Source organism: Electrophorus electricus, chromosome 17 (genome assembly GCF_041902795.1).
Source record: "Electrophorus electricus isolate QZ-2024a chromosome 17, ASM4190279v1, whole genome shotgun sequence".
NCBI classification, from domain to species: domain Eukaryota; kingdom Metazoa; phylum Chordata; class Actinopteri; order Gymnotiformes; family Gymnotidae; genus Electrophorus; species Electrophorus electricus.
This window is the reverse complement of record NC_137513.1, coordinates 8,342,807-8,370,203: the sequence shown is the minus strand read 5'-3', so window position 1 is coordinate 8,370,203 and position 27,397 is coordinate 8,342,807. Positions and strand designations below refer to the sequence as shown.

The following is a 27,397-nucleotide window of genomic DNA, read 5'->3' as shown; positions in this document are numbered from 1 at the left end:
CTTCAAACAAGAAGCACCACACCCATTAACTCACACTACTAGGTCTAGTTTGAGTTTTCTTCTAGGAACTTCTAGGAATCAGGAACTTTCTGCGTTTTAATGCGGAGCCAACACGTTTAAATAAACCTATCATTCACCGCTAGGGGGTGCCACTGGAGTAAAATAGCCGAAGCAAGAATTATACAGGAGTGTCTGTGTAAAATGTTACGTATTATTGTGTCATTTTAATTAACTCATTCATTATATGCAACACATTCCAAGTTAAGGCACGTTTCCAATGTGAGGCCAATCTGACAAAAATAAAACCTGCATATGTATGCTGGCCTCTGCAACTGTACATTTCAATTGTACACTTCACAAATACAAACTCAGAATAGTGAACACATGTATGTGCATACACCCCCTCGCTCACACACTCACAGACACACAAACTTTGAACTGTGAACATAACTATCCCAAAACCTAGCTTCTTTAAGGCACACTGTCTGGGTTGTCTGAGTGCTCCGTTGCTGTCACTATGTGCTAGCTAATCAACTATTTCCAGAGTGAAGACATGAGCACACTTTAACCAGGCAATGAACTCTGAGTAACACTTGAAAAGTCCAGACACAGATAAGATTATATACACAGATAAGACTATGTACACAGTTACATACATCTGGTAAGTGTACTGCTAGAAGTCTCTTTGATGGTCATGCACGGTTTGTTACCCATCCTCCGGCTCACCATTGGTCAGTTTCTGACCACATGATGCTGCTGGCTGGATGTTTCCAGGTGGAGGACTACCCTATTCAGGAGTGACACTGCTGCATGAATACTCCTAATGGACAACACCCACTACTATGCCATTATGATAATATCACCTGCCCTCATTGAGGATGGTCCTCCACCCAAATAACAACTGCTCAGCTGTGGTCCCACAGACATAAACTGACCACTGGTGATTAAGGCAGGAGGTGGCTGATGATTTGTGCTTGGCAACAGACAAGCTAGAGTCTCCAGGGAACTAAACTCTGAAGGGGGATAGAGCTCATACAGCAGGGTTAATGCCAACTATTACTTTGCAATTACTAAATATGAAAGCATAACTAAATACCTTCAAATGGTACATTTACATAAAGAATTAGGGCAATTTTCAGAGAGAAGTGACAGTTCGAATGCATAAGTGGACGAACACTGTGTGCATGTATGTGTGTGTATGCTAGAGAGGTGTAATGTTAAATGATGGATGATTCAATGCATGAATGAGTACTGCTCCTGGCTCAGGCTGGAGCTGCTGAATTTTAGGTGCTTTGGCATGAAACTAGAACCCTGTAAACATGGCCTGAGCCAACATGGCTGCCTCAGTGGTTCTGAGCTTGGCTGTCTTGGAGTGGTTCCTCCTCCAACTGAAGCCAAAATGGCTCCTTCACAGTCATGTGGTGCAAAGCAAACTTCTCTACCTTATGCAATCAGTCCATGGACCATTTTAGTCTGTCCACTGAAGTGGAGAAAGAAAGAGAAGGAGGGATGTCTGGGTATTTGGGTCACATGTCCGCTGGACAGCTCCATGTTTGGGGGGTGAGAGGAGGTGAGAGGAGGCAGTGTCCGGTGGAATATTTGGTGCGCGTCTTCTGCACATCCCCGGGTCTGTTGGGATGGCTGTGATTGGGTATACTGCTCATCTCCAGGTTTGTTAAGACGCTCGGGGGCAGGTTATCCAAGTGCTGTGGTATGTCTGAGGGCGGGTTTTTCCAGATGTTGTAGATGTGGTGGGCGTGGCTGTGGGCAGGTCTTTGGGGGTCGAGAGCCTATTGGACAGCTCCGGGTCGGGTGGCCACGTAGACGAAGACGACGATGAGCAGCACGAGGACAGCGAGCGTGGGCAGTACCACGGTGGCCACCTGCTCGCGGGCCTCCTGCATAGCCTGCTTCCTCTCCTTTTTATCCTTCCACGACTCCTTCTTCGGCTTGCCCTTCAGCTGCCGCATGATGCCTCGCACTCATTCACACAGGAAAGGCTGTCTCACACTCTCACTCACAAACACAGACGCACACACACACAATCCCTCACACATGCCAGAGCAGCAGTGATCACATATACAGAGCCTCCAAATCAATGTTCTCAGCCTGCAAAAAAAGCAGTGTGTGAAAAAGACATTCATTATTTACTTACTGATAGTTGGCCTGCTTTTATGTATAAATTAGACTAGACCAAGAGTGCATAAAATGAGATTGAGTAACATTATTGTAATATATAGGCATGAGTTATAGGTCGATTCAGGAAAATTTGTGTTTTTCTCCCTTTCTAGGTTTCTGCAGAAACTTTCCACTTGTAGTCATAGCAACTGTGCAAAGACCAGCAGTGAAAATGCTGATGTGGGGGCAACAAAACCCCTTCCAAATACAGGGTAACATTCTCCCCACATACAGACATGTGCACACCCACCCCCACACAAACACAAACATGCACACACAAGCCAAAACAGAAATCGAGCTCCAAATGCCTCTTCCAGGCAAACAGGAACTGGGTGTAAAATGCTAAACTTCCTGTACGTGTATCTGCTATAATAGCTCACTCCACTGTACACAACAACCTTTAGGCGACAGTGTCATTTCTTTCATATCATCACTGACTGCAGTCAAGAAGGTCTGGTGGTGCTGTTGGCGACTTTGTGCAACTTTATGACGACGATCTAAAGATACTGACGAAAAACAAAATCAAACACCTCTCTGATCCAGATGTGTCCGGTTAAACCCAGCCTCCTCTCAACAAAGCCACACGTGGGTGTGACGACGTTCCTTCAAAACCCGACTGCTCGCGCACGTTTGATTTATTTACTAGAAAGGTTCGAGTTTTATGTTCGGCTTTCCAGGGCATTAAGACAAACTCTGTCCGAAATTCTAGTAATCTCTATCACAACATCTTTAAAGTTTACACTTGCTGTCTTAGCCAAGAGTTAGTAACTTTTTGTGCAACTCGTGGAAACATCTGACAGCCAAGGAAAGTTGCAGCTTCGCCACAGCCACGCAGTACCATAAACGGTCCGCATGTGGCAAACTCATTACCCCTGACAAAACACGGGACGAAAACAAGGAGAGGCGTTATAAACCCACTGCTCGATATGCTTGAAACGACCGTATTGAAAATCTCAAATCCACGCCAGCTAAAACGACAGTCTTGCTAAACGCATGAGTCTGAAATCGGACTCTGTTGCCGTTTATAGCAAGTGGATTGTGAACGACGTGTAGTCACATACTTTCCAACACTTTCGCTTACCTCGTTTAGTCCCGTTTAATCAAACGGGGAGTGCCGTTCGCAGCTCCCTGATTCTGTCAGCACTTCCAGTCGGCTGTATCACTATTTTCCCTCCGCTCGTGTGCTGTTCCGGCGGCTCTTGACTGCGCGCGGAGGCTCGTTCGCCGTCGCGTGTTTCGCTTGACCGGGATTACGTGGCAGAAGAGCAGTCAGTCTCGTGCACGGGGGGGGGGGGGGGGGGGAGATGCGCGAACGCGCGCTCTGTGGCACGAGCGTCTCCGCTTAGGAGCAGTTGCTGCTTGAAAACAGCTGCCGGGTATCTCAGTTACAGCGTAAATGAAAAAGTAAACTTGACAGAATATAAAACCGTAATAACTTTATCGCATCACTTATCTGCGAATATTCCCAAGATTACTCTAGAATTATGCTGATTTTCATGCAGAGGTGTATGTGAACTTTTTAGTTTTCACTTGCATGTAGTGACACGAAAGCACATCGTCCTATATATAATATAAATGTATTCTTATATATAAATTTTGTCCCAAATGCAGATTGTCACAACAGTTATTTGAACTCATTACTTGTTCAAATAACAGTAACTGACACTGTTTTGATCTAACCGTGAGCTCCATTTGAAAACTGGAGCAAATCATTCTGACACAAATGCCACATATGTTAAAATTTGAAAAACATGAAACATATAAATCAATTCACAATAGTTTTATTAGCTATAATTCTCTCAGAGATATATACCTGCATTATTTACCTGAGGCTCATAGCCTCAGGTAAAATGACAGAAAATATTCTACATTTTCCACACTCTAGTTTTTAGCAGCCAATAAATATAAATAGAGGTGTACCTCATGGATTTTCTAAGTACTGAAGCATACTTTTATACAACGTGGTGTGTGTGCGTATGTTAATGTTAGTGAATGTGCAGTGTGTGTGCGTGTGTGTCAATGTTAGTTAGTGTGCAGTAAGCGTATGTGTGCACGGCTGTGTTCATCCTGTGGGTTTGCAGCCCTGGGCAATGCGAGCCAGCTCTCTCTTTGTCTCCCAGCGCTGCAAGGTAGATTCCCAGCGCTCCACCTCTGGCTCAGCCACACACAGCAGGACCTGAGCACACAACAGCACAGGCTTCAGGGCTTGGAGGACACCAGTCATCTATTTAAAGTAGGACACATTCCCTATTCCAAAAAAGGTCCTAGTACCTATCTGGCTGGAGGACCAGTTCAAGCTGATTGCAGACCAAATTCTAGTGTTGCTGAGGTCACAGGACAGAGTCAATCTGTACCAGATCTAGATATCCTTGTGGAAGTCAAGACTGGTGGAATAGAAAAACTATAACAGGAGACTCATGGGTGGACTCATTGTTATGTTGTACTAAAAGTACTATAACCATATTAAGTGGGTTTGTTTCAATTCAAACATCTAGCAGGATTATAACATGTAAATCCTTCTAGTTATACTTAGCGTTTTGAAACTGCTTGTGAAAGGGGTAACCTATGAAAAAATTAAGAGCAGGCTGATTTAAAGAGGGATGGAAACAGAGTCCATGAGACCATTACCCTGGTGCTGCTCAGGTTTAGTTAAAAGCAGAGGCAGGGGAACTGAGGTAATCATCAGGAGCAGGACTCCATCCTTCCTGGTCTGAAATTTGAACCCACACAGCCCCTATTGGTCCTACTGGAGAGCACCTTGCCAGTGTCCTCTGTAAGAGAGCCTGTTGTGCTGTCTCTTGAGGTTCCCCTGGATTGCTCAGCACACTCCAGAGGTTCCACCCCATTCTGCTCCACCTCTGTTTTTAAGCTCTCGAACTTGGCACGGAACCAACAGTGTGCCTCCTGCAGGTTGTCGGAGATCTGTGCACAGAAAAGGGTTAAGATTGGACAGCAAAAATGAAGTGGAAGAAAAAGGAATGCTGAATAAGTCTCTGAAGTGGGAGCCAAATAATCAAAAGCCATCAGTGAATCGATCAATGACTATTTTACAAATTGATCAGAGACCAAATATATTGATCCCTGCAGTTTAACTTAACAGGTTTACTGTCTACAAAATTCCAGAGTCTCACATTGTAAGGGTGTTTCTACGATCTCCATTGTTATGGATTTTAAAAAACAACTTATAAAATGAAACACAAATAATAATATGCTGAGCATTTATATATTTCTGATGTTTCTGTAACATTTGCTAGTAGTAGGCGTGACTGTGTGATGGTAGCATAATGGAAGTGTACAGTGACAGTGTGTTATGAGAGCATTGTGACCATATGACAGTGTGACTCTGTGGTAATGCGATAGGAGCAGCTGTACCTGCTGGGACTCCAAACTGACTTCCCTCATTTTCACTTCTGCTTCATCCCTCTCCTCTCTCAACCTTGCTACATACATCTCCAGCATCTACACACAGAGTTCAGAACTAACTGCTCATTATTTATTTCTAGTTTTGAGGTAGAAGTGGTCTATTAGATATTTTCCTGGGTTGAAAGACACTAGAAGAAAAAGACAGGGTAAGGAAAGTAGATTTACATTTATTTGATGCTTTTATCCAAAGCAACTTACAATTATGGTTAAGGGTCTTGTTCAGGGGCCCAACAGTGGCAACTTGGCAGTAGCAGGGCTTGAACTGGCACTCTTATAATTACTAGGTACATACCTTAACCACTGAGCTACCACAGCCCCACAGAGTGGAAAGATTGGAAAGAGCCTGATGTACAGAGAGAAGAGGAGGAAAGAAAAAATTAACCTTGCATTTCTCTTGTAGTCTATGAGTGAGGTCTCTTGCTGCCTGTAGCTCCCCCTGCTGGCTGGAGGACAGACTCTGCAGCTCAGTCTGCAGAGATACCATTTCATTGCGCACCTGCAGCAATGACTGAGACTAACAGACACAGTTTTGCAACAGTAAAACTTTGGAATATAACCATAAAACCATCCTCTTTCTGTTCCAAAGTGAAATAGGATGTGTAAAGTATCTGTTATGTGCTGGTATCTGTAAATTTGTATGTATATGTATGTGTGTGTGTTTATTTGTCTGCTTTGTCAACTGAGTTCTGTGTTTTTGTTGTCTGTTGAGAATGTGTTTTTGTTTGTGCGCGTGTATATGTGTCAGGTACCTGTTCCAAACACTTCTTCTCATATTCATTCTTTGAGTTTTCCAGGCTTGTGATTTCTGCTTCCAAATCCTGTACAACAGATGCAAGGCTTTACCAGACTTAGGTTAAGTCAGTGTTATAATTAGGCTTAGGATAATGAGATGATTTAGATCATACTTACAGTAACACCAGTGTATGCTTGTGTTTAATGTGTGTTGACTGGATGTAAAAGCTACATGTTGATTGCAAAGCTCCTCTGGGTTCTGAGAAAGACACTATATAACTGACTGATTGACTGACTACCCTCCTTCTTTCCATTCTTCATTCACTCACTGATTCATTCATATCCTGTTTGTTTGTCTAGATGTCACACCTTGACTTTCTTTGAATGTGCCAAAGCCGTTCTGTTGTCCAGGTGCTGTTTTAGCTGGGCTTTCTGAGCTTTAATTCGAGACTTCTGACTGGACACTATCTTCTCCAGCTCTGAAAATTTCTCCCGTAGCTCTCGATTGGCTTGTGAGAGGTCACCTGACCTGGCTGAAGCTTTATCAAGTGCTTTCTTTAGCTGGTAGTGGAGCAGATAAAAGGAGAGGACAACAAAGATAACAAAAAATTATCTTAACAAAAAGAAAGAAAAGATAAACAAACAAATATTTAAAAGGTGCTGAATCAGATAGTACCTCGGATATTTCCTTGTCAGCCAACTTCCTCCCATAGTTCTTTTCTCTCTGGAGCTGCTGACTAAGGGTGTCAACCTGCTCAGTCAAATGCCCAATCTCTTTCCTCGCTTCGTCTAACTCCGCCTCTCTGATGACGGAAGAATGCATACATGTACTCAGAAAAAACTAAATGTCAAATATCACTAATTTATGCCCCCAGTCCTCCCCCACCACACCTATGCTTGAGGGTGCTACCCTACTGTTTTTGGCTTTGCTGTAATTTCTGCTGTGCGTACCGCTTGGCGTGTAAGGTCTGCTCTAAATTCTGAGAGAGTTTCCTGTTGTCCACCTGAGCTGTGTCCAATGCCTCTCCCACAACAGCCACCTAGAACAGCCTTTGAGTGGGTTCAAGACTTTGTTTATGTTCTTGTGTATTATGTGTGTGTTTATGTATGAATGTAACCTTTTCTTCATGCATAGTGTTTTTCAGCAAGCTATGTAGATTTTCCACTTCCTCTTTGAGCTTCTGGATTTCTTGTAGACTCCGCAGTCTAATGTAACACATACAGACCATGACACTCAGATTTCTCTATTACAACATGGAGTCTTTTGATAATCATGATCACACACACACACACACACACACACACACACACACACACACACACACACACCTTTCTCTCTGGAGAGTACGAAGCTCCTGCTCTTTGCCTCCCACTTCCATCTGCAGAGCCTTAGTGTTCTGCTGCAAACAGGAGTGAGACATTACAACATTCCCCCGCATCTCAGTCACTTCACCCTGTTACATACACACACACACACACACACACACACACACACACACACACACACACACACACACACAAATCCTCTGGTCTCTAGCTCTCTTGGTGTTGGTCTTGCCATCCAGATCCTCTTCCTCACCATGTCTCTGGGCTGTAGCTGCAGTGTGGTGAGCTGCTCTCTCAGCATGTCCTCGCCCAACATGCACACCTCACAATCCTTCATTCGTAAATCTCTCTTTGCCTGGGAGACAGACAGACAGACAGACAGACAGACAGACATACACACACACACACACACACACACACACACACACACACACACACACACACACACACAAAAAAAAAAAAGAGAGAGAAAACTTTCCCAGAAAACACAAGATAACAAACCAGCTGAATTCACTGAACAAACCTATCTAAGTCTGGATGTTGTACTAATATAATGGTCAAGCTGGACTGACATCTGACAGACCATCTACACTACTCACAACTACACACTGTCACAAGTGGGAAGAATCAGGCTTTTCCAGCCCTACTTGTACAAACATAGATAGTGATTGAAGAATGATCACAGTAGGCTACACTTGCTAAGTGAGCTTTTCATCGTGAGGGTTCTTTCACTGGTGAGGCTGCACAGATCATTAAAGTGGGAATTCAGTTGTTACTGATGTTATGGGGCGGGGCAAGCAACATTTGATTATTGAGGGTGAAATGTACATAAGATTTACCAATGATTAGGACTGCCATATATAAACTGAATGAGGAGAATCTCTGGCAAAGTACATGTAGACATTAAAAGACACTATTAATTCATACTTTGGGCAATATTAACCCATTTAGAAAGCAGCCACAAGTTAAGGCCTCTTGGGGCTTTAAAACTTTTGAAAGTATATTAAAGTGGCACAGTCACCATTTTATCAGGAAAAGTAATTTATATCAACCTTAATTAGTTCACAGACAGTAAAAGATGGTAAGAGTGTGCATATACCTGTTTGAGCTGCTCCTGCAGACTTTCATAGTTCAGCTTCACACACCTGAGCTCTGTGCTAACCTGAAATAGTCAGAGAATGTTACAGAATGTGTTATACTAAATGCAAACTCAACAAGGCCACTAGACAAGCTCAGTTTCTACGAACTGCCTCCAATGCAAAGCAATTTTTCTACTAGTGTCAACAGTATAACATCAAAAATGCTTGGAAATCTACAAAGGAAGCACAGAATGTGAGTGGTGTTCTATATCTTATTGCTTAGAAAAAAGCCTTGGTTCTAAGATAATCCGCTGTATAAAGTGCCAAACATTAGTTTACTTTACTGTTTGTTTGCAAGTGTTAGTCATAGCCACAGATAACAATGAATGTTAAATAAAGGGCAGTGGTAACTCAGTGGTTAAGGTGCTTGCCTTGTAATTAGAAGGTTGCCAGTTCAAGCCCCACTACTGGCTCCCTGAGCAAGACCCTTAACCCTCAAGTTGTATTCAGTCATAAACAAAAAACAACAGCTAAAAGTATTTCTAGAATAAAACTGTCATGTTCTTGTATAAGAGGAATTATGCAGTGGTAGTTTAGTAGTTAAGGTACTTGACTTGTAATCAGAAGGTTGCTGGTTCAAGTTGTCCCTGAGCAAGGCTCAGTTGCTCAAGTTGTACTCAGTCATAATTGTAAGTTGCTTTAGATAAAAGGTAGCTGGGCATTCATTTAAAAAACCCCCAAGATCTTTATAATGTATGGTTTCTCCAAAGAGCCTGACTGCAGTGATATGACAGATCTATCTTATAACATAGCTAGACAATAAATATGCATACTGTCTCACTAAGAGGCTTGTGTTTGCAAATCAGAATCATGTGTTTGCTAAGTGGAAAAATAAATTTTTTTCCGCACTTGACAACGTGGAAAAGGCTAATCTGATTAATGATGATTACAACAATCCTCATTCACATTAATCTCATCGTAAACATTCCAGAATACAAGTTAGCAAGTTCAAATGTTAACATGAACTGCCTCCAACAAATCCCACTAGTCAAAACTCATGGAGCCCTGCTGGTGACATTACTTTTAATAAAATGAAGGCATGGCCATGACTTGTTAAGGTGTCGGAACGGGATCCTAATGTGTAGAGTTACTAAGGAATAGGGTTGAGATCATTAAAGTATGGGAATGAGATCATTAAGGTGTGGAAACAAAATCAAGAAAGTTGTGGGAATAAGATCATAAAGGTGTGGGAAGAACTTGGTAAAGCTGGAACATTTGGTTGTGCCCACAGTTTAGGTATATATATAGGTACAGGGCATATGGCGTCATGGATTTATAATTACCTTATGATTGTCAAAGAATAGCAAGGCTGGCTTTTAGGCTGCTATTTCAACAGGTCTACTATTAAGAAAGGTTGTTAAATGTTTGAAAATAACATCTAATAATTATTTATTAAAAAGATAGCAAAATAAAGGATAAATAGCAATGCAAAACATTCACTCATTCACTCTGGTGTCAGCAGTAGTTAAGTGTGTCGGATCTTGTCAAAACAGTTAACCCTTACATTACATCCGCTTAGACTGTGGTATTATGAATCATATTGACGACTTTAATTAACTATTTTAAAAATAAAATGTATATAGAATAAATGTATATACATTAAATGCTGCCGCAGTTGTATTTTGATGCTCAAGCAGACTACAGAAGGAATTGCATGTAAAACTTTCAGATTTACAAAGACATATTACTATGACTAAAGCTTGGTTTAAAGATGAAAACAGATTATGCTGGGGACAATTCTGGTGGTCTACCAGGTTTTACAGTTGTTAGGAGTCCAAATGTCTTTGTAACATTTCTTTGAAATATAGCTAACTATATAAGTATATTTATATATATTTATAAAATACATGTACTTATATATTTAACTAAACTAATATAACTTTAGATTTGAAAACTCCTGTTTCTCCACTTGCATTTCCATGACTTCATTTCTTCTTCCTTATGAAAGATTATCTCCTGGAAAACTAGTAACTTGGACTATTTGACTGGAAATGAAATTAGTGGAGGGTGGTTTGTGACTTTTGCATAGTACTGTATGCTTATGTTAAGGTGATACTTCCAGCAAAGGTAGTCATTATTAAAGTGCAAATGATTTGACATCTTTGATGTGTAAGAGACAGGTGGAAGGAACATTTAACTTATATTAACTGCTTTTCAAGCCAGTGAATACAAAAAGACAGACTGAAGACCCATCTGTTTGTGGATATTTAAATGACCACGGATCTTGCTCCTATGTTGACTACCTGAAACTCTAATACCTATTGTAGGGTATTGTTTATTGCACTTATTGCTGTCTGCTATAGAGCTTATATGTGTTTTGCACTTCTAGGCATCAGCATTGATCCCTGTATTTCAACAGTATTCTAGTTCAATGGTATCTTGGACTCTAGCCTACTGTACTGGCTAGGATGCATTCTTGAGTAAATGACAAAGCACTTTTTAACTTGCTCTGGATAAGACCGTCTGCCAAATGCTGTAAATGTAAAATGTAAATGAATATAAATAAATGATGTTGATTTTCCACCATCTTTGTATAAGTAAACAAGTGTGGCTAGGCCTGTTATTTCTTTAGAGACAGAGTGAATGTATTTTAGCATTATATCCATTGTCAAAAATAAATCATGTAACATAATGTCTACCACCATATGAGGGTTTATTTGTCCTTTATGCTATGGTGAGGTTTGTGCTTGTGTAGCACCTCATAGTTTGCCATGTACCCTCCTTAGTTTTTCTTGAAAACTAATATATTATTCAATTGTGCCACAGTATTGGATCACTCAGTTCCACAGAAATTATTGATTTATTTTACAAATATTTGTACTTCTTGATTTCACAGATTGGTTGGTAATTCCACTGATGTCTGAGCAAGACATTTCAAAGTACATCCCCACTGTCACAGTGCACTGGCCACCCAGCCAGAGGGACATGCCCACTGATTCACACACAGGCACCACGCCTACCTGGTTCACAATCCCCCACCTACTGATCACCTGAACCTGAACCTCATTTATGTTTCTGCCTATTTAAACCCCAGAGGCCCCTGCCTTCAGTACAGTGCACTGCTCCAGCTCAGCGTGCATGCCTCGTTCAAGCCTACGGCTGCCAAGTCTATGCCAGAGAATTTACTGCCAGCGCAATTTGCTTCTGCTTTCTTTTTGTTCAGCCTCTGAGCACCTTTTGTTTCTCATCATCATGTTCAATAAAGAAACTCCACTGGAACACTTGCATCTCACTCCCTCCCTGCCTCCACCATCACACCCAGTTACAGAGACAGATTGGCAACTGTTGCTTTAATGTCACAACTGTCAGCCTGCAGCTTCTTCCTCTGGAAAAATCACTTGATCGAAATATCAAAAGCAAGACTCTGTGCTTCAGAAGAATAAGTAATCAAAAGAACAAAGACTTTAAATAAACTGAGGGGAAATGGAAGTATAAGCAGCATAGAAATCAGGTGGATGATTTTCAGTGAGACAGACAATGATTTTAATCAGGTATGAGCTGTGAAAGGTGGCAGGACATGTCAGACATGTCACTGTTGATTGGTAGACAACAGTGAACAGCATCCAACAAATGGCAGGATCACTTTTTCCTCCAAATGGTTTCTTCAAGTCACAAAAGTCACTTTTGTGACATCCATAACTTTTTACAAAACGTGATTGATGTTGACAGTTACATTGAGGATCTGTATGACAAAATCAAGTTGAAAATCCTTAGATTATATATCTGTACCAAGAAACAGATGGAAGACACAAAACACTACAAGTTCTCCCAAAGAAACAAATCTCTTCAGTCTCATAAATCATTCTAACTCTTAAGAAAAGCAATCTACAGAGACTAATTTAGTAACTATAGACTGAACTGTCCTGCAAGTTGTAGCTATAATTGGCACTTATAGACTCTGAAATAACAAGTGTGCAAGCAAAGAGCTTTGTGCAGTGTTATGTATACCTGTGTGACTTGAGAGATATCACTGAGATCGAATAATTGATTGGATAACAAGAACACAAATCACAGGAGAGGCAGAGACACACTTCAAAACAATAATAAAAGCTCAAAGCACTGGTATCCTGGGGACCATGAAACCGGGAAAGATTACACTGTTCTTTGTCCAAATACACCTACATTACTCCTCCAGATACTGATCCTCCCCAAATTTAAAACAGTGGCTGGATCAAACAATGAATGGTGACCTCACATTGGATTGTTTTAAATTCATGGAGAAGGAGCTGGATGGTATCAGCAACAGTAATTTTAAAGCATTGCACTGTCCACCCGAACACCGCCATGTTTCTAGCTACATTACAAAACTCACAAACAGTAATTAAACATAACTTCTTTAAATGCTAAAGTATTCAGAAAGAATCAACAATTTAACCTGTTTAACTAGGATGTTGAGGGTTCAGGGTTATTAAGCTTATTTGTGACGGTGCCCCCCCACCCTCTGCCTGCCATCAGGAGGCAGTGGTTTTTTGTTTATGTTTTGTTTTCTTTGCACATATTCTGTGTTTTGGTTTAATGCCCCGCCCCACTCAGGTAGCTCATATTGTGCATCATTTACTGCATCACCAGTATGTTATGTCATTTCCTTTATAAGCCTTTCTAAGTGTTTCTTTGTCTGACTGTCAGTCACTGAAGTTATGTTGGCTTTCTTTAGATGTGGTTAGTGTACCTTTAAGCTCAGTTTCATTTCACTGGTTTTTTATTAAACTCTTCAGTTGCAGACTGCTAAAACAGGGGCATATTAATCAACTGTGCTGATATTAATTAGATTAGTGCACTTTTATGTTTGGTTTCATTTCATTAAACTCTTCAGTTGGAGAGCTTCCTGCATATTATTAAAATTGTTGTTGTTGTTGTGTAAGAACAATGTGTTGTAGAAAGCATTGTGGGCAAATTATCAGATTCCTTGACATTAAAATTCAAATGAGATCACTATAGTAGCCAGCTCAGAAACATCACTTGCCTGGATGTTCCAAAAGCATAAACAATTCCTGGGGACTATTCCATAAAGCAGATTTAACAAACCTTAAACTTAACCTTGAACTCTGAGTTGAACTAACTTGACCCTACATACCCAGAGTTCTTGGTTCCATAATATCAGGTTAAAATTTCAGAGATAAAAGTCAGTAACTGTGACTAGACTGAACTTAACTGAAGCCCATTCATGGTTAACTTTAAAGGCCATCATCAGTTTAGCACAGATAATGGTATTCTACATAGATGAGAGCAATAAAAAACAGGAGAGCTTCTTATTACGTTCTGTTGGAATTTTAACTCATATAAAAATTCCATATATACTTTAAAAGGTCATATATTTTAAAGGGTAATACAACAATGTTAGCAAAGGAACAACAGTCAATATGAGTTCATAAAACTGCAAAATTGTATAGCCTAAAGCCTATTTAATCATTCAAAATGTATCAGCTATTTCGCTGGGTTATGATTTTGTTTTAAAATGTATCCTATATAATCCAAGGGTTATTAAACAGTGTTTACAGTGAAGAAAATGTAAAGTAAATGTTTGTAAGCATAATTCAAAATGTTGAGATTTTTTTTACTCATAGCTACTTGTAGTGATATGCATATAGTGGCAGTCTTATAGTTGAGCGTCACTCTTCTTAGATTACAGGAAGAAGGCTAATGGCTAAGGATTATTTAAGGATTATTTTGAGTATCGTACATCAAGTTACATAACATCTACATATGTACAAAGATGTAAGTGCATGAAAGGCAGTATGTGAAAAAAGCCAGGGTCATATGATTTTACAGACCTTTTGTAAATTGGTTGGGAGATGAAATATTCGCATGACATCAAACAAATTTGAAAACCTTCTTATAAAGATTTTACTACCGTTTTCAAACGTATGCAGGGGGATGGTGAGGGATTTGAGAAGTAATTTTATGCTAGTGGTGTTTCTTAAGAACTTTACCATCTCTGCCATGGTTTCTTCCTCTGGTCATTGTGTGGTATGGCAGGGTCTGCTGTACCAAACAACCCAAAATAAAGTGTCATGCCTTCTCAGGGATGAACGCTCAGGGCTCACCCCGGCACCGGAACTTGGCCTGGCCTAAGTTTCTGTCTCATTCCTGGCCCTAGTCCTGCAGTCAGAGAGACTTTAGCAGGGTCAAGATGTGGTGTCATAAGAGGCAGCAGGCAGGGATACCCTCTGTGATATAGAAAGAAATCCTGTTTTAAATCACATGTGAATGAACATGTGATTATCATATAATGACATGAAGTGACATGCCTTGTGCAAATTTGTTGGAATATAGTGTATCATATAGCCATTATTATTAGGCTATTGAAGACTATTATTATTATTATTATTATTATTACTACAATTTTTTGATAGTGGAGAAAGCAAGTGCATTGTGAAACAAAGTCTTGAATTGCAAGAAAACATTTTGTAATTGCCTTAACATTAGCTGTATGGAGAGATTTCAATTTGCATATATTTACTACTGAAGGACCAATAGGAATGTGAATCTATGCAGGCTATATGAAATATAGATTCATGATAAGAGTCATAGTCTTAAACTGGCCTGGCCACATATATATATTTTTAAATGTCTTGTTAATATAATTAAAATTTTATGGAGACCTTGTTGACTTTCACAGATGCCCAGGAAAATATCTGAGTAAGCTGAATGGCCTACATTTTTAATAGACCAACAATTGATGCCAAAAGGACATTCCCTACATAATGCTCATCATACTCTGTTAAAAGAAAGCTTAAAGTAGTAAAAATGTTATTAAAAATAAACAGAATACTGATGCATACAATTTGAAGTTAAATTGAGGGCAAATCCTACACCTGTTCTGAGCCCAGTTTTTTGAACGGAAGGCCAAGAGTTTCCACAATCTCTGAGATAACCAATGTGGATTAGTGGCTAAACCTGCTTTCTGGAATACCCCCCTGGTCTTTCACTTCACCCATCAGCTGTATCCAATACTCCAACGTTATCCCCAACAATTTCTTTATTCTTTGGTTTATGGTCATGATTGGCCACCCTCCTAGTGTCCCCGTCTCCATGGTTTCCCTGTCTCGTGTCTTTGTTTTGCGTTACTTCCTTGTTGTTTGGTTCCATAGTTTCCTAATTTCTAGTCTTGTTGTGTTCAGCATTTAAGCCCTGTGTTTGCCATATTTCAGTGCTGGTCATTGTCCTAGCTTGTCATGTACATAGCCTTCGTGCGTGTAATATCCTAGCCCTTGTTTGTTATTCCTAGTTGTTCGTGTTTCCTAGCTTTGTGTTTATTCTAGCCTTCATTTATCCTAGCCTCTTTGTTATAGCCAACTTCGCTTTTGTCATATGTTTTGTTTCATTTAGCTAATCCTGGACTCTACGTTGGTAAATTGACCCTGGACTGTTATAATGGTTGCAACTCTGTGTTTGCCCATAATAAAATTTGCTCTTCTCTGCACATACGCCTGCCTCCTAATCGCTTCATTGTAAACTTGTGGTACTTGATCTGCTGCTTTCACTTTTTTCCTCTGCTTTCTCATTGGTATCATGCTGGCAGAGTAATATCTGGAGGTCTTGAACCACCACATTCTTCAAATTTGCACGGACGATTCTGGGGCAGCCACCTATCTGCTCCACAGCCTATAACATGTGGGTCACCGTTTGTGTGTCACTTGAGCATGGGGTTTTAATTTGTCAAGAATCTATATGCTAGACATAGTTAAGCCCACCAGCAAAATACCACCTATGTTTAAGTCCCTTGCAGTGTCGCATGGCTGATGCTTCAGGGTTTACAGCTGCAAGAATTAGTCCAATGTCTTCCTTTCCTGCTTCAATAACCAATTCCAAACATTTGGTGTACACCTACCTGTAGTCATGTAGCCTCCCACAATGAAACCAGTCACTTCTGCCAAGTCTGCATACTGTCTGCATCTGAGGCCATTTGCTCAGAGTATGAGAATTAGATGTCTCTTGCTTAGAATTATGTCTCACTGCAAGTGACTCCAACATATCAGCATAATTCATTTAAAGGTTAAAATTTAAAAAAAAATCAAACAACTCTCCCTTTTCCGCAAAAACCTAGCAGTGTTGCCCTTGATGCTGCGTGTGGTCACATCTTAATGAACATCACCTTCATCATCTTGTTTGTTGTTACACCTTAATTATATCATTCCCACTTTAATTATCTCATTCCCAAGCCTTAATAACTCGTTTCTACGCATTAGGATCTCATTCCCACTCATTAATAAGTGGTGGCCATGCCATCATCTTATTAAGAAAGCATGCCACCAGCAGAGCACTGTAACTAGCTGATCTATACTGCTAATCACTGCTAGACACTTGTGTGTACTGCTAAGTTAGCTAGATACCTCGGTAGCTAGCAACTGCATAGGCTAGTTGGTCAGTCAGTGAGAACAAACACTTACAGTAGTGTTACACGTACAGTAGAAACTGGCTTGTGATATTAAAAGTGAATGTGTGCATGTGACTGTGTACCTCTGTAATGGTTTTCCATAAAATAGTTGGTATGCGTGTGTGCACGTGTGTGCGTATGTGTACTTGTGTGTATTTGCTCTCTAGAGAGGAGCTTGTCTGCCGTTCCATTGTGCATTCCACCTCCAGCTGTTGAACTTGAGTCTGAACAAAAACACACACACACACACACACACACACAGAGCCTGAGAATCATATATATATATATATATATATATATATATATATATATATATATATATATATATATATATATATATATATATATATATATATATATGTATGTATGTATGTATGTATGTATGTATGCATGCATGTATGTGTGTGTGTGTATGTGTGTGTGTGTGTGTGTACGTTTGTATGACTGTCTAGTGTGCGTGTCTGTGTGTTTATTAGTTTTTTCATGTGGCTGTTTAATGATTGGGTTAATGTGTACACGTGTCTCTTCTTTGTCACCTGCAGCTTGCTGTTCTCATAGGCCAGCTTGTTCTTACTGTCCAACAGCTGCTGCAACACCTGTTCTACTTGCTGCCGAGAGAGAGAGCGAGAGAGAGAGAGAGAGAGAGAGAGAGAGAGAGAGAGAGAGTGATGCTTGGAGGTAACACCTGCTCACTCTCTAAACACTGACCACCTGACCTCTTGGCTTCTATACCTGCTGATGCTGCACAGCTTCCAGCCTTCCCATCAGCCCCTTGTTCTCTTCCTCCCGATTCTGAAGGGTGGAGTTTGTTTCAAACAACTCCTCCTGTTAGTTATATGCAGAAACAGAAATAGTGGCAAAAAGAATTTACAAAAACTAAACAAATAAAAATACATTTTATTTTTCCATGAATCTGTACCTGGAACTCAGCAAGCTGTGTTTCTAAAGAGTTACGCTCTTTTTCCAGTTTAGAGATTGTTGTAGTCATCTGAGAGACAGGGGGAAGGTTAGAATGATTTTCTCTTTTACAAAGACTTTACCATTTATAACATTTGTACAGAAAATGCCAGGCATGTCCATTTGTAACGTAACCCAGCAGTTTACCTAAACACAGCACTGTTTCTCAGGCAGAAGCTATCTAAGATGGCCTCAAAGATGGCGTACTTCAGTCTTTACCTCATCCTTCTCCTTCTGCATGGTTTCTCCATTTCTAACAGCACTGCTGACCTCCTCCCGCAAGCGCTCAATAGTTCTCTCCAACAGTTCCTGGTGAGTGACAGCTGTCTCCAAGGCAACAGCAGAACTCTGCTGCAGTCTGACATGATCCGACCTCAGAACCTCCCTTTAGGGGGAAATGAGCACACCTGATTGGCTTCTGATCTCGCCAGTCATTTTATGTATCATGTATTTATATATAACTTATTTATATATAACTTAGTTGATATACCTACAAACATCAGCCAGGCACTGCACTAAAAATCATATCTACACTCATATCTAACTTTCTCTTAACCAACCATACCCTATATATAACTTATCTATAACCTTAAACACTGTTTATAACCTACCCTTTCACCTATCCCTTAACTATCCAATACCTACTCTTAATACTTTATACATATGCTACACAAAGCCTGTCCTCAATCGTAATCAAACATACTATACCCAAATCCTCCTCTATCTATCAAACATCTCCTGCATATAACCCACCCCGTACAAAGACCACCCTTTAGCCAACCATGCCATACACATAATATTAATCATAAAGTCATTATATGATTGCTAGAGAGCAGTGCAACATCCAGACTATCCTCTTTAACTTCATCAACTAGACTTTAGTTACAGTGCAGTCCATATATCACATGATGACACTGTTTTTGCTGTTACTTTCAGTTCCTTTAAAAGTTTGGGTTGGTTGGCTATTTACCAGATGGGCTGAATTTCCTCTGTGGTTCACCCAGTATAGATGTATGTACCCTCAAATTAAAGCTGACAATTTAATCTTTCTTTCATTTGTAATTCAATATGCTGGAGACAAAATAACAACATCTACGTCAATGTCTCATTATATACCAACTACATTGTAAGGAGAGTATATATTACCTATATTGCAGCAATGTGGTGTGTGTCTGTGTATCTGTACATTTGTGGTTAGCTAACTCACAGTTCCTTCTTAATCAAGAGCCTATCAGCTAGCACCTCCTGCAGTTCAGATTGGATATTTCTTCTGGCACTGTCTAACAACAGGTCCTGCTCCTTCACACGCTGGGCCACATGCTCCTGCTCCGCCTAAAAACAAAACAGTAACAATCCAAGCAAACTTAGTTTAACACATGACATGTTCAGGTGCATACATGACATATGGGAGGTACTTCATTCTAAAAAGCTGAAAAGACAAAAGTTGTTTAGACTTAGCCAGTCACATCTGTCTGGTCCCCTTTAAGTGAAACTGCTTGTTTTGACAGGCACTAAAACTTTTAAAAGCCTCTTATAAAAAGCTTAAATAACCCAAATGCTTCCTTGGCATAATTTCCTTCCAAAAGATCACACAAAAACCTTCAATAGAATACAAAGAATATATGGTAAAAACCCAGTGATTGGTCCCGCATGGGTCTTCATAGCAACATCATGCCAATTTATGGCTTGAAGCCTGCTTAGCCTGTGGTGAGTAGTGTTAGCTTCAGACTGACCCCTATCCAGCATGTGTTCAGTAGTGTTAGTTTCAGACTGAACCCTATCCAGCATGTGTTCAGTAGTGTTAGCTTCAGACTGAATGCTATCAAGCATGTGTTCAGTAGTGTTACCTTCAGACTGAACCCTATTCAGCATGAGTTCAATAGTGTTACCTTCAGACTGAACCCTACGTGGCATGTGGTGAGTAGTGCTACCTTCAGACTGATCTGTAGTCGGTTGTTTTCCACAGTAAGGGAATGAAGTGCTGAACTCAAATCAGAAAACTGAGTGTCCAACTGATTATTCAGCTCCTGAGAGAGAGAGAGAGAGAGAGAGAGAGAGAGAGAGAGAGAGAGAGAGAGAGAGGCAATTGATTACGAACATGAAATACAATGATTGACAAATAGGCTAGCAGATGACTTAGACTTGAATGTGGATGCACATTATTACATGTCTACAAGTATATACTTTGCATGTGTGTGTTTATGCTGCTTGTGTCTAGTATGTGACTAGTATATGTGTGTTTGTGAGTGTGTTTGTGAGTACCTGGACTTTATCTGCAGCTGCTCTCAGTTCTCCTCCATCCTTAACGAGTCTGCTGTTTTCCTGCTGCTGCTTCTGCAAAGCTATTCTGACACTCTATACTCACGCACATGCATACACATGCAATCATAAGTGGTGTCCAGTTTTCTGTTAGGTTTTTGAATGGTCATCAAATTTGAAATCTGTCTCTTACCTTTAACTCCTTGGTTAGCTCTGATATGAGATCTTCCTTATGCCCTAATGAGCACAAAACACTGTCCAGTTTCAGTTCAAATTCAATTAAAATTAATTTGTATAGCACTTTTTGCATGTACTGTCAGAAATCATCTATACAAAGAATGCAGGTTCAGACACTAATGAGCAAACCAAGGCAAGGTAAGTGGCAAGGAAAAAACTCCCTGAGAGCATGATGGAGAACTTTCGAGATGAACCAAGGCTCAGGAGGGAAACCCAACCTCAAATCATGTCCCTTATACTGCTCTACTCACCTAATTGGTCCCTGAGCTGCTGACACTCTTCCTGCAAGTACTGTATAAGATTGTCCTTATCTTCTAGCTCTGCCCTTGCCTCCTGTCCATCAACACGTAGGGCATGGCAGTCGGTTTGAAGAACCTTCACCTATAGAGCATTAGGAGGTGGTCATCTCTGCTTAGCTATCTAACAGTAGTTTGCTAGGGGAAGGCAATTTGGAAATTTAACTGAAAAATATATTGTTTTAAATTAGTAAAAGTGGTAGCACATTGCATCAAGGTTCCCTTAATTAACACTAGTTAACATTAACAAACCATGAACTCCAGTGTTAATAAACCAAACATGTTTCTTAAACATCATGAAATGGAAGATTGAGTATTTCTTTGATCTTTTTCAATCATGTTTATGGTCAAATTTGCAATCACTTGCAAATGTGTTCCAAATCAGAACCAAAAAAAAAAATCAGATTAGATTCCTAAGGAACAGCTCACATACAAATAATAGCTATTTGAAAAGAAATGTGCAGTTTGACTTGTCATAATGTAGTTTAAACCTTTCTTTCTTTTCCTCTCCTCCTCTGACCTGCTGTCTCTCTCTTTCCACCACTCCTTCTATCTCCTCCACTCTCTGAAGCAGGGCATTATGGGATTGCTCAGCCTCCAGGCGGGCCACTGTCTCCTGCTCCAGCTCCTCCTTCATCTGAGGTCAGAAGTCAGAGTCAGAGTAATGTGTTATCTGTCCAGGAAGAATGCAACTAATAGTGGTTTTATTGTTCTAACTGTATCTCTAACAGGCTTTCTGACCTGGATGACCTCTCACCTGCCGCAGTTTCTGACTCATCTGAACTTTGACCACCTTCAGTTCATCTGTTGCCATGGCAACATCCATCTGGGTCAGATAGCATGTGCAGAGAAGTACAAATAATAATAAAGTACAACAGGAAACTTCACACTGAAATCACATGAACACTGTAAATACTGGTTTGGTAGACATGATCTATTTAGACCGCAATTCATAGCAGATTCTCAAGAGGAAATGCATTTGAGAGGATAATATATAGAAGTGGTTAACTTCAGCTCAGATGTTCCCTAAAAGTGAGCTACACAGGTGATATACTCTATAAAGTATGCACTTCAGAGAAGATGTGCACAGTCACATCAGAACATTACGACCACCCCTGGTTTGGAATTAACTCAGCCCAGGACAATACAGGTGGCATATGACAGGGTTTGCTGCACATATAAATAAGTGAGGAGTTGTAGCAGAGCACAAAATGATCATTATGGGTATAGAACAAGATTTGACTGATGTCCAAAAGAGGATGGTAATTCGAAACTTGGGGAAGGATGGATCATCTCAGAAACTGCTAACCTCATGGGAAGTTCTAGAGCTGCCAAAGTGGAGGTGAACCGAGAAGGGACTTCTCGCACATTGAGTGCCTCCCAATGGCATAACATTGGTGCCCCACAGGCCATTGATGCCAGCGGGGAAAGCCAACTCTGGCGAGTACTACAGATCAATCGACGTGCCACAGTGGATCAATTCATCACCACTGAGCAAATACTGTTACACCTGAACCTGTGAAGCAGATACATGCTTAAAGCACCAATGTTGGTGGCAATGTTCATTTCTAGAGGATGGTTTCCTTGCATGATCTTGGACCACTAGTAGCACTGCATGAGTGTCTGAATGCCAACGGGTACTTGGAAATCCTAGCAGATCATGTGCACCTGTACATGTTGATGTTCTTCCCAGATGGTAATGGTACCCATCAACAGGATAACGACCCACCTCACCATGCAAGGGTGGTGCACGAGTGGTTTCAGAAGCATGACAGTGTCCTTGGTGTCCTTTCCTGACCTGCTAACTCAACCAATCTCAATCCAGTAGAGCACATCTGGGAACACCTGGATCACCAGGTTCACCATGCTGATACACAACCACACAATCTAAGAGATCTCGGTACTCTGCTGCAGTTGGAATGGGCAGGAGTGTGTCTGGATACCTTTCAACACCTATACCATCCATGCCAAGACGTTTCGCTGGTGTCATCCAAACCAAGGGTGGTTATTCCCACTAGTAAGGGGCACATCAGCTGTTTTCTAGACGTGTACTATATAGGAGCTGTATTCCAGATAAGACATATAAATGGAGCTGTACTTAAGAAAAGTTGTACTTTAGAGGAGTGCGAGATGTCCAGCTCTTGTCTGAGTCTGTGCGCCTCCTGCCTCGCCTCCTCTCTCTCCTCGCAGGCCTGCTGCAGCTGGTCCCTCAAACGCATCACCTCCCGCTGTGAAGAGCGCTGCTCCTCCTCACACTGCTCCTGCAGGGCCGCTAGCCGCTCCTGCAAGCGTGCTGTCACGTGCGTGCATGCACCCAGAATACGTCATTCAGGATGCAGTTTGCGCTCTCGCAGAAAGAGAGCAAAGAGTGCAAAACGAGTATGCACACACAGTGTAACGCATATACACAGATATACAGCAGCACATGCACATACAGTCACACATGAACAGAGGGAAGGAGATACAAAGAATTATGCAGGAAAAAATTTAAAGAAGCTAGATGAGAGAGAGAGAGAGAGAGAGAGAGAGAGAGAGAGAGAGAGAGAGAGAGAGAGAGAGTGTAAGAGATAAACACAATTAGCAAGTGAGAGATGCACAAAGATATGAAGTTAGGAAGAGAGCCAAAAAAAAGAAAGGGATTCAGCAATTACCCGTGTGGGATGGGTTAAGCTCTCTCTCTGTCTCCAGACGGAAGGTGGTCAACTTTAACGTGTGCAAGAGGCTCTCCAGCCGACACACTCGTCCCACCAGGGACTCACACTGCCGCCATAGCACTCCGTCCCCCACTGGCCTCAAAGCTCGGTACACCTTCACTGGACTCAACGGCCGAGGGGGGGGGGTTCTATCTGAAGTCCTTGCTTGCAGCTGCTCCCTGGACGCGCCCAGCGAATCCAGCTGCTCTGCAAGCTCTTCCGCCTGCCTTTTGGCCACCAGGAGGCGCTGTTGCAGCAGGGATAGAGACTCTGGGGCTGTTGCCCCAACACTCAAAGGTGGTATCGTTGGCCTGGACATTACTAGAGTGAGGACAGGAGACTCGTTTAAGAAGCATCAGTGACTCAGCTGAAATACGTCACTTAGTGTTCACACAAACGTGCAATCTTATCCCAGATTAAAGGGAAAAAATATTTTCAGTGGAGAATCACTGGTGACAGAGCAATTCAGTCCAAAATTAGAGTTCAAGCCTAGGATTCATGTCTCGGACCTGTGTTAAGCTCTGAACATATGGAAGCTCAGATGCATTGCTGAATGGACATGGCACTGGCAGACACTTTGCAATTCTAGGAACAGAGAGACGATACTGGTAATTAAGATATGAAGCTGGATAAAGACACCTAAAGCCAGGTTATCAAAAACTGACAAACATAACTGGAAAGTCATGAACCAACAGAGAAACCCAGAGAATGACGGTTCTATTTTTACTATGCTTGTACTTGAGTCAATCGCTCATTAATCATGGTACCAAGGTGAAAAAAAATCAATTGGGTTTATTAAAATATGTTTTTAAAAAACTATTAAATGAACCATAGTTATAGCTACTTTATTTGTTAATACTGTGTTTTTAAATGCCAGGAATTCTTATGTCTTGGCTCTCACGTGGGTAGGACAGTTCTGTGCACATTAGGAATCTGAAATCTTAGCTACTGAGTTTCAAGAATATATAAATTGATGTATACCTAGCTAATGGTAATGTTTTAGGCTTGGACAGACAAATGAAAGCCCTTTGAGATTTACTACGTTACCAAGTGACATTAGGGAGTAAGGCAAACAAACAACCAAGTTAACGTGAAATATAAATCATTACTTATTAAAAATAAGACTTGGCTAGCTAGTGTAAATGAAGAGAAGAATTCACAAAACTCGGCGCTTCATAGTGTAACTTAGTTAGCTATCGTTAGCTAACATCACCTGTTAGCTAAGATAGCTAACTAGCTACCACATCTAGCGTTAGGTTAGAGAGCTAACAGCTAGATTATTAAAGACAGCAGAGATTTAATTCGTATTACTAAGTAGCTAACGGCTTGGGTTATACCAAAATAGACAGGAATGGAAAATACTTTAACAAAATAATTTTTGTCGGATATATTTGTTTCGCTGAATACGTTAAACATAGTTTTGCCCAATGCGTTAAACACTGAATAAACTATATTGCGCTACTCACCCTATGGACTTCCCTCGCTACACTTGTTTCTATGGAGACATCTTAACGTCTTCCCCTCTGGTGCTCCTATAAATCCTCCTGTGCAGTAGGGGGTGATAATCGCAGGAAGAGCGGCCTGCGTGTTATTTGCATTTCGTGGTCGGCGGTGCCGAGGTTTCGATAAGTTGATCCCTTCAGTGTTGTCATTTGAATCTAGTTAACGATAGCGGATATTTCCTCACTTTCAGATGAAGATAGGTAGCTAAAGAAATACGAGTCCAAGCTACCTAAAGAGAACCATCAGGGAACATGGATGCGGTGAAAGCTTTTAACGCTGAGGTAGGACATATTTGTCATAGTTTTGTCGATGGCGCTGTGCGTGATGGCTATTTTAGCTAACCTCGATTAGCTTAGCTAGGGAGGTTAACGTCCAAGACTCGCTAGCGTGCAAGTATAGCATAACTTTACATAACACGTTCTAGCAGGACCTCCGCCACCGATTTTGTTTATATAAGCGTAGAAATCAAAATAAGTGATGTTGTGTAATTGTAATTATGTATCTTAGCTAGCTAGTTAATTGGTATAAAATTTACCCAGCTAGTTAGCTAACTCGCTAACGCTAGGTGTTCTGAGTGAGGCCTCCACCATCAAGGAGCGTTAGTTAGCTAATCTCGCAAATCGTAATCAAATTAAACCGGGTTATTTTTAAAACATGTGTTTCTAGATGTGTAAAGAGCCTTCCTTCCTTACTTCCGTCCTTCCTTATGTGTCTTGTTATACTTCTATGCAATGAATCCCACCTCAGATTTTTGGGGGGTTTAGGCCTAAACACTGCCAACCACCGATATGGTAACTTTGATCGCTTGCTTCAGTTGCAACAGTCTACCTTGTTTACATTAGTTACACTCGAGTCGAAAGTCCGTCAGTCAGTTAGGTTAGCTATACGCGGGTATTGATACTAACTAATGGTTCTGCAGTGAATGCCACCTGTTTGTCGAGTCTAGCTATAGATGTAACATCACAAAGTGAATATAACTGCGAAAACGAATTTTTAACGACATCAGTATTACGAAACGTTAATTCCGCCATGGCAGGAGTCGCCGACAAATACGCGCGCATTTCATAAGCAGAAAAATGTTATATTTATTTTATTTGTTTATTAATTGGTGTGGGTGTTTTTAATCTTTATGACTATAAAGTATAGCGCCAGTATGTATTGTATGCTGACTGGATTAACTAGCTGGCCCAATTAGCTAACGCTATCTTTCTTTACGGATCTTAACGCAACTGGAATGGTCCAAGTGTATTCTGCGCAATTAGTCTATAAGTTACAAGAATAACGTGTATAGCATTAAAGTAGTCATGTGCTAAGAAAGCTAACACAAATATGGTAGCAGAGGTTAGCTAGGTTTCAGCTGTTCTGGTTTTGGTTGATCTTTCGATTGGTGTTTTTGCTTATTTCCTTTTTTTGTTTATGCTATGGTCACATCTTTCGCCCACTGTATAACTATGGATGCTAGTCTTTTGACCTGGCAGGGCCAAGGTTTGTCCGCTGAATGTTCAACTTCCATCTTTACGGCAACTGGGAACTGCCTAGTTAGGCTATGTAAAGGCTATTTCACAACGCCGAACACTTATTTACTTTTCGTTACGAAATGTCATGATGCAGATATCCAGTTTTGTTAAAACACTCTCTGGATGATTAACCTACGTCAGTGAAGGTAGTATCAGTTATTCTTGCAATACAAACATCTATTACTGTGCTAATACATTTGCAATGTTGGCTTTTAGTAGTAATGGTGGTGGTGGTTTTTATCCTCAACAAGTGTGATATTTAAACCACTCACGATCAAACCTGTTTACTACCTTATTAAACGAATTTATTGAACCATTTATCCACTCACTTGTTTCCATCATTTTCAGTTTCTGAATCGAATTTGCTTTTCCCCCCTCATAAAAATTCACTCTGACTACCTTGAGTCCACATTATTGTACCACTCCTGAGGGTGAAGTACACATTGATCATGTGGCATCAAACCTATCTCCCTATTTTACCTATCTTGATGTGTCATTGTGACATTTCAGCATTATTAAAAAGGGCAACTAGGGAAACTTGTTTTATTTGGCTAATTATTAATGGTGTTCTTTTTTGCCTTGCGTGCCATACTTAAAGCAGCCTGTTAGTTTGGCTCATTTAGCATCCGTGTGATGAGTAAGGTTACTTTTTTCATAAAGATACTCTCCATGCTCTCTGTGGGATGAGTCACACTTCATTCTTTATCGGATTAGTTGTCCGAACCTGTTTGTGAGAGTGGTAGTGAGTGAATGAGAGAAA

The 27,397-nt window shown here is 40.7% G+C and overlaps 2 protein-coding genes and 1 long non-coding RNA gene across 21 annotated transcripts in view; 1 reads left to right on the top strand and 2 right to left on the bottom strand.

Annotated features, from left to right (window-relative positions):
- Positions 1-1,906: 1,906 nt before the first annotated feature.
- Positions 1,907-3,456, bottom strand: LOC145651813 (uncharacterized). The gene is made up of 2 exons (XR_014117866.1): positions 3,260-3,456; positions 1,907-2,109 (listed from the first exon to the last, which is right to left on the bottom strand). It is a non-coding gene; the product is annotated as an uncharacterized LOC145651813 (long non-coding RNA).
- Positions 3,457-3,943: 487 nt separating this feature from the next.
- ccdc150 (coiled-coil domain containing 150) lies at positions 3,944-27,134 on the bottom strand. Of its 18 annotated transcripts, XR_014117855.1 has the most exons (28): positions 25,084-25,224; positions 23,576-23,938; positions 23,039-23,217; positions 21,682-21,750; positions 21,445-21,561; positions 20,880-21,009; positions 20,585-20,628; positions 20,395-20,487; positions 20,064-20,159; positions 19,340-19,464; positions 18,340-18,517; positions 18,095-18,163; positions 17,908-18,000; positions 17,712-17,783; positions 17,322-17,399; positions 8,759-8,821; positions 7,913-8,014; positions 7,663-7,733; positions 7,452-7,539; positions 7,285-7,373; positions 7,010-7,136; positions 6,703-6,894; positions 6,351-6,419; positions 5,984-6,115; positions 5,551-5,637; positions 4,936-5,100; positions 4,450-4,562; positions 3,944-4,354 (listed from the first exon to the last, which is right to left on the bottom strand). XR_014117855.1 is itself a non-coding variant. In XM_081699924.1 (27 exons), exons 2-27 carry the CDS (start codon positions 23,934-23,936, stop codon positions 4,241-4,243), a joined length of 3,003 nt encoding a protein of 1,000 aa, XP_081556050.1. In that variant the 5' UTR covers positions 23,937-23,938; positions 25,813-27,134; the 3' UTR covers positions 3,944-4,240. The 18 variants fall into 18 exon arrangements, 10 of the variants coding, with proteins under 10 accessions (XP_081556050.1, XP_081556047.1, XP_081556052.1 ...); XM_081699924.1 differs by lacking the exons at positions 4,450-4,562; positions 25,084-25,224 and adding an exon at positions 25,813-27,134; XM_081699921.1 differs by lacking the exon at positions 4,450-4,562.
- The window catches only part of scaf4b (SR-related CTD-associated factor 4b), a 19,171-nt gene continuing 16,991 nt past the window's right edge, over positions 25,218-27,397 (top strand). For both annotated transcript variants that reach the window (XM_081699932.1, XM_027012149.3), the window contains exon 1: positions 25,218-25,401. In XM_081699932.1, the coding sequence (XP_081556058.1) occupies positions 25,372-25,401 (30 nt within the window). In that variant the 5' untranslated portion in view covers positions 25,218-25,371. The remainder of the gene's footprint in view (positions 25,402-27,397) is intronic.

Coding starts and splice junctions, on each gene's coding strand:
- ccdc150 (XM_081699924.1), bottom strand. CDS start 23,936: ATGTCCAGGCCAACGATACCACCTTTGAGTGTTGGGGCAACAGCCCCA. Junction 17,784..17,907: donor AAGCTGTGCAGCATCAGCAG/GTATAGAAGCCA, acceptor CTCTCTCGGCAG/CAAGTAGAACAGGTGTTGCA. Junction 8,822..17,321: donor TAGAGAGCAAATACACACAA/GTACACATACGC, acceptor TGACTATTTCAG/GTTAGCACAGAGCTCAGGTG.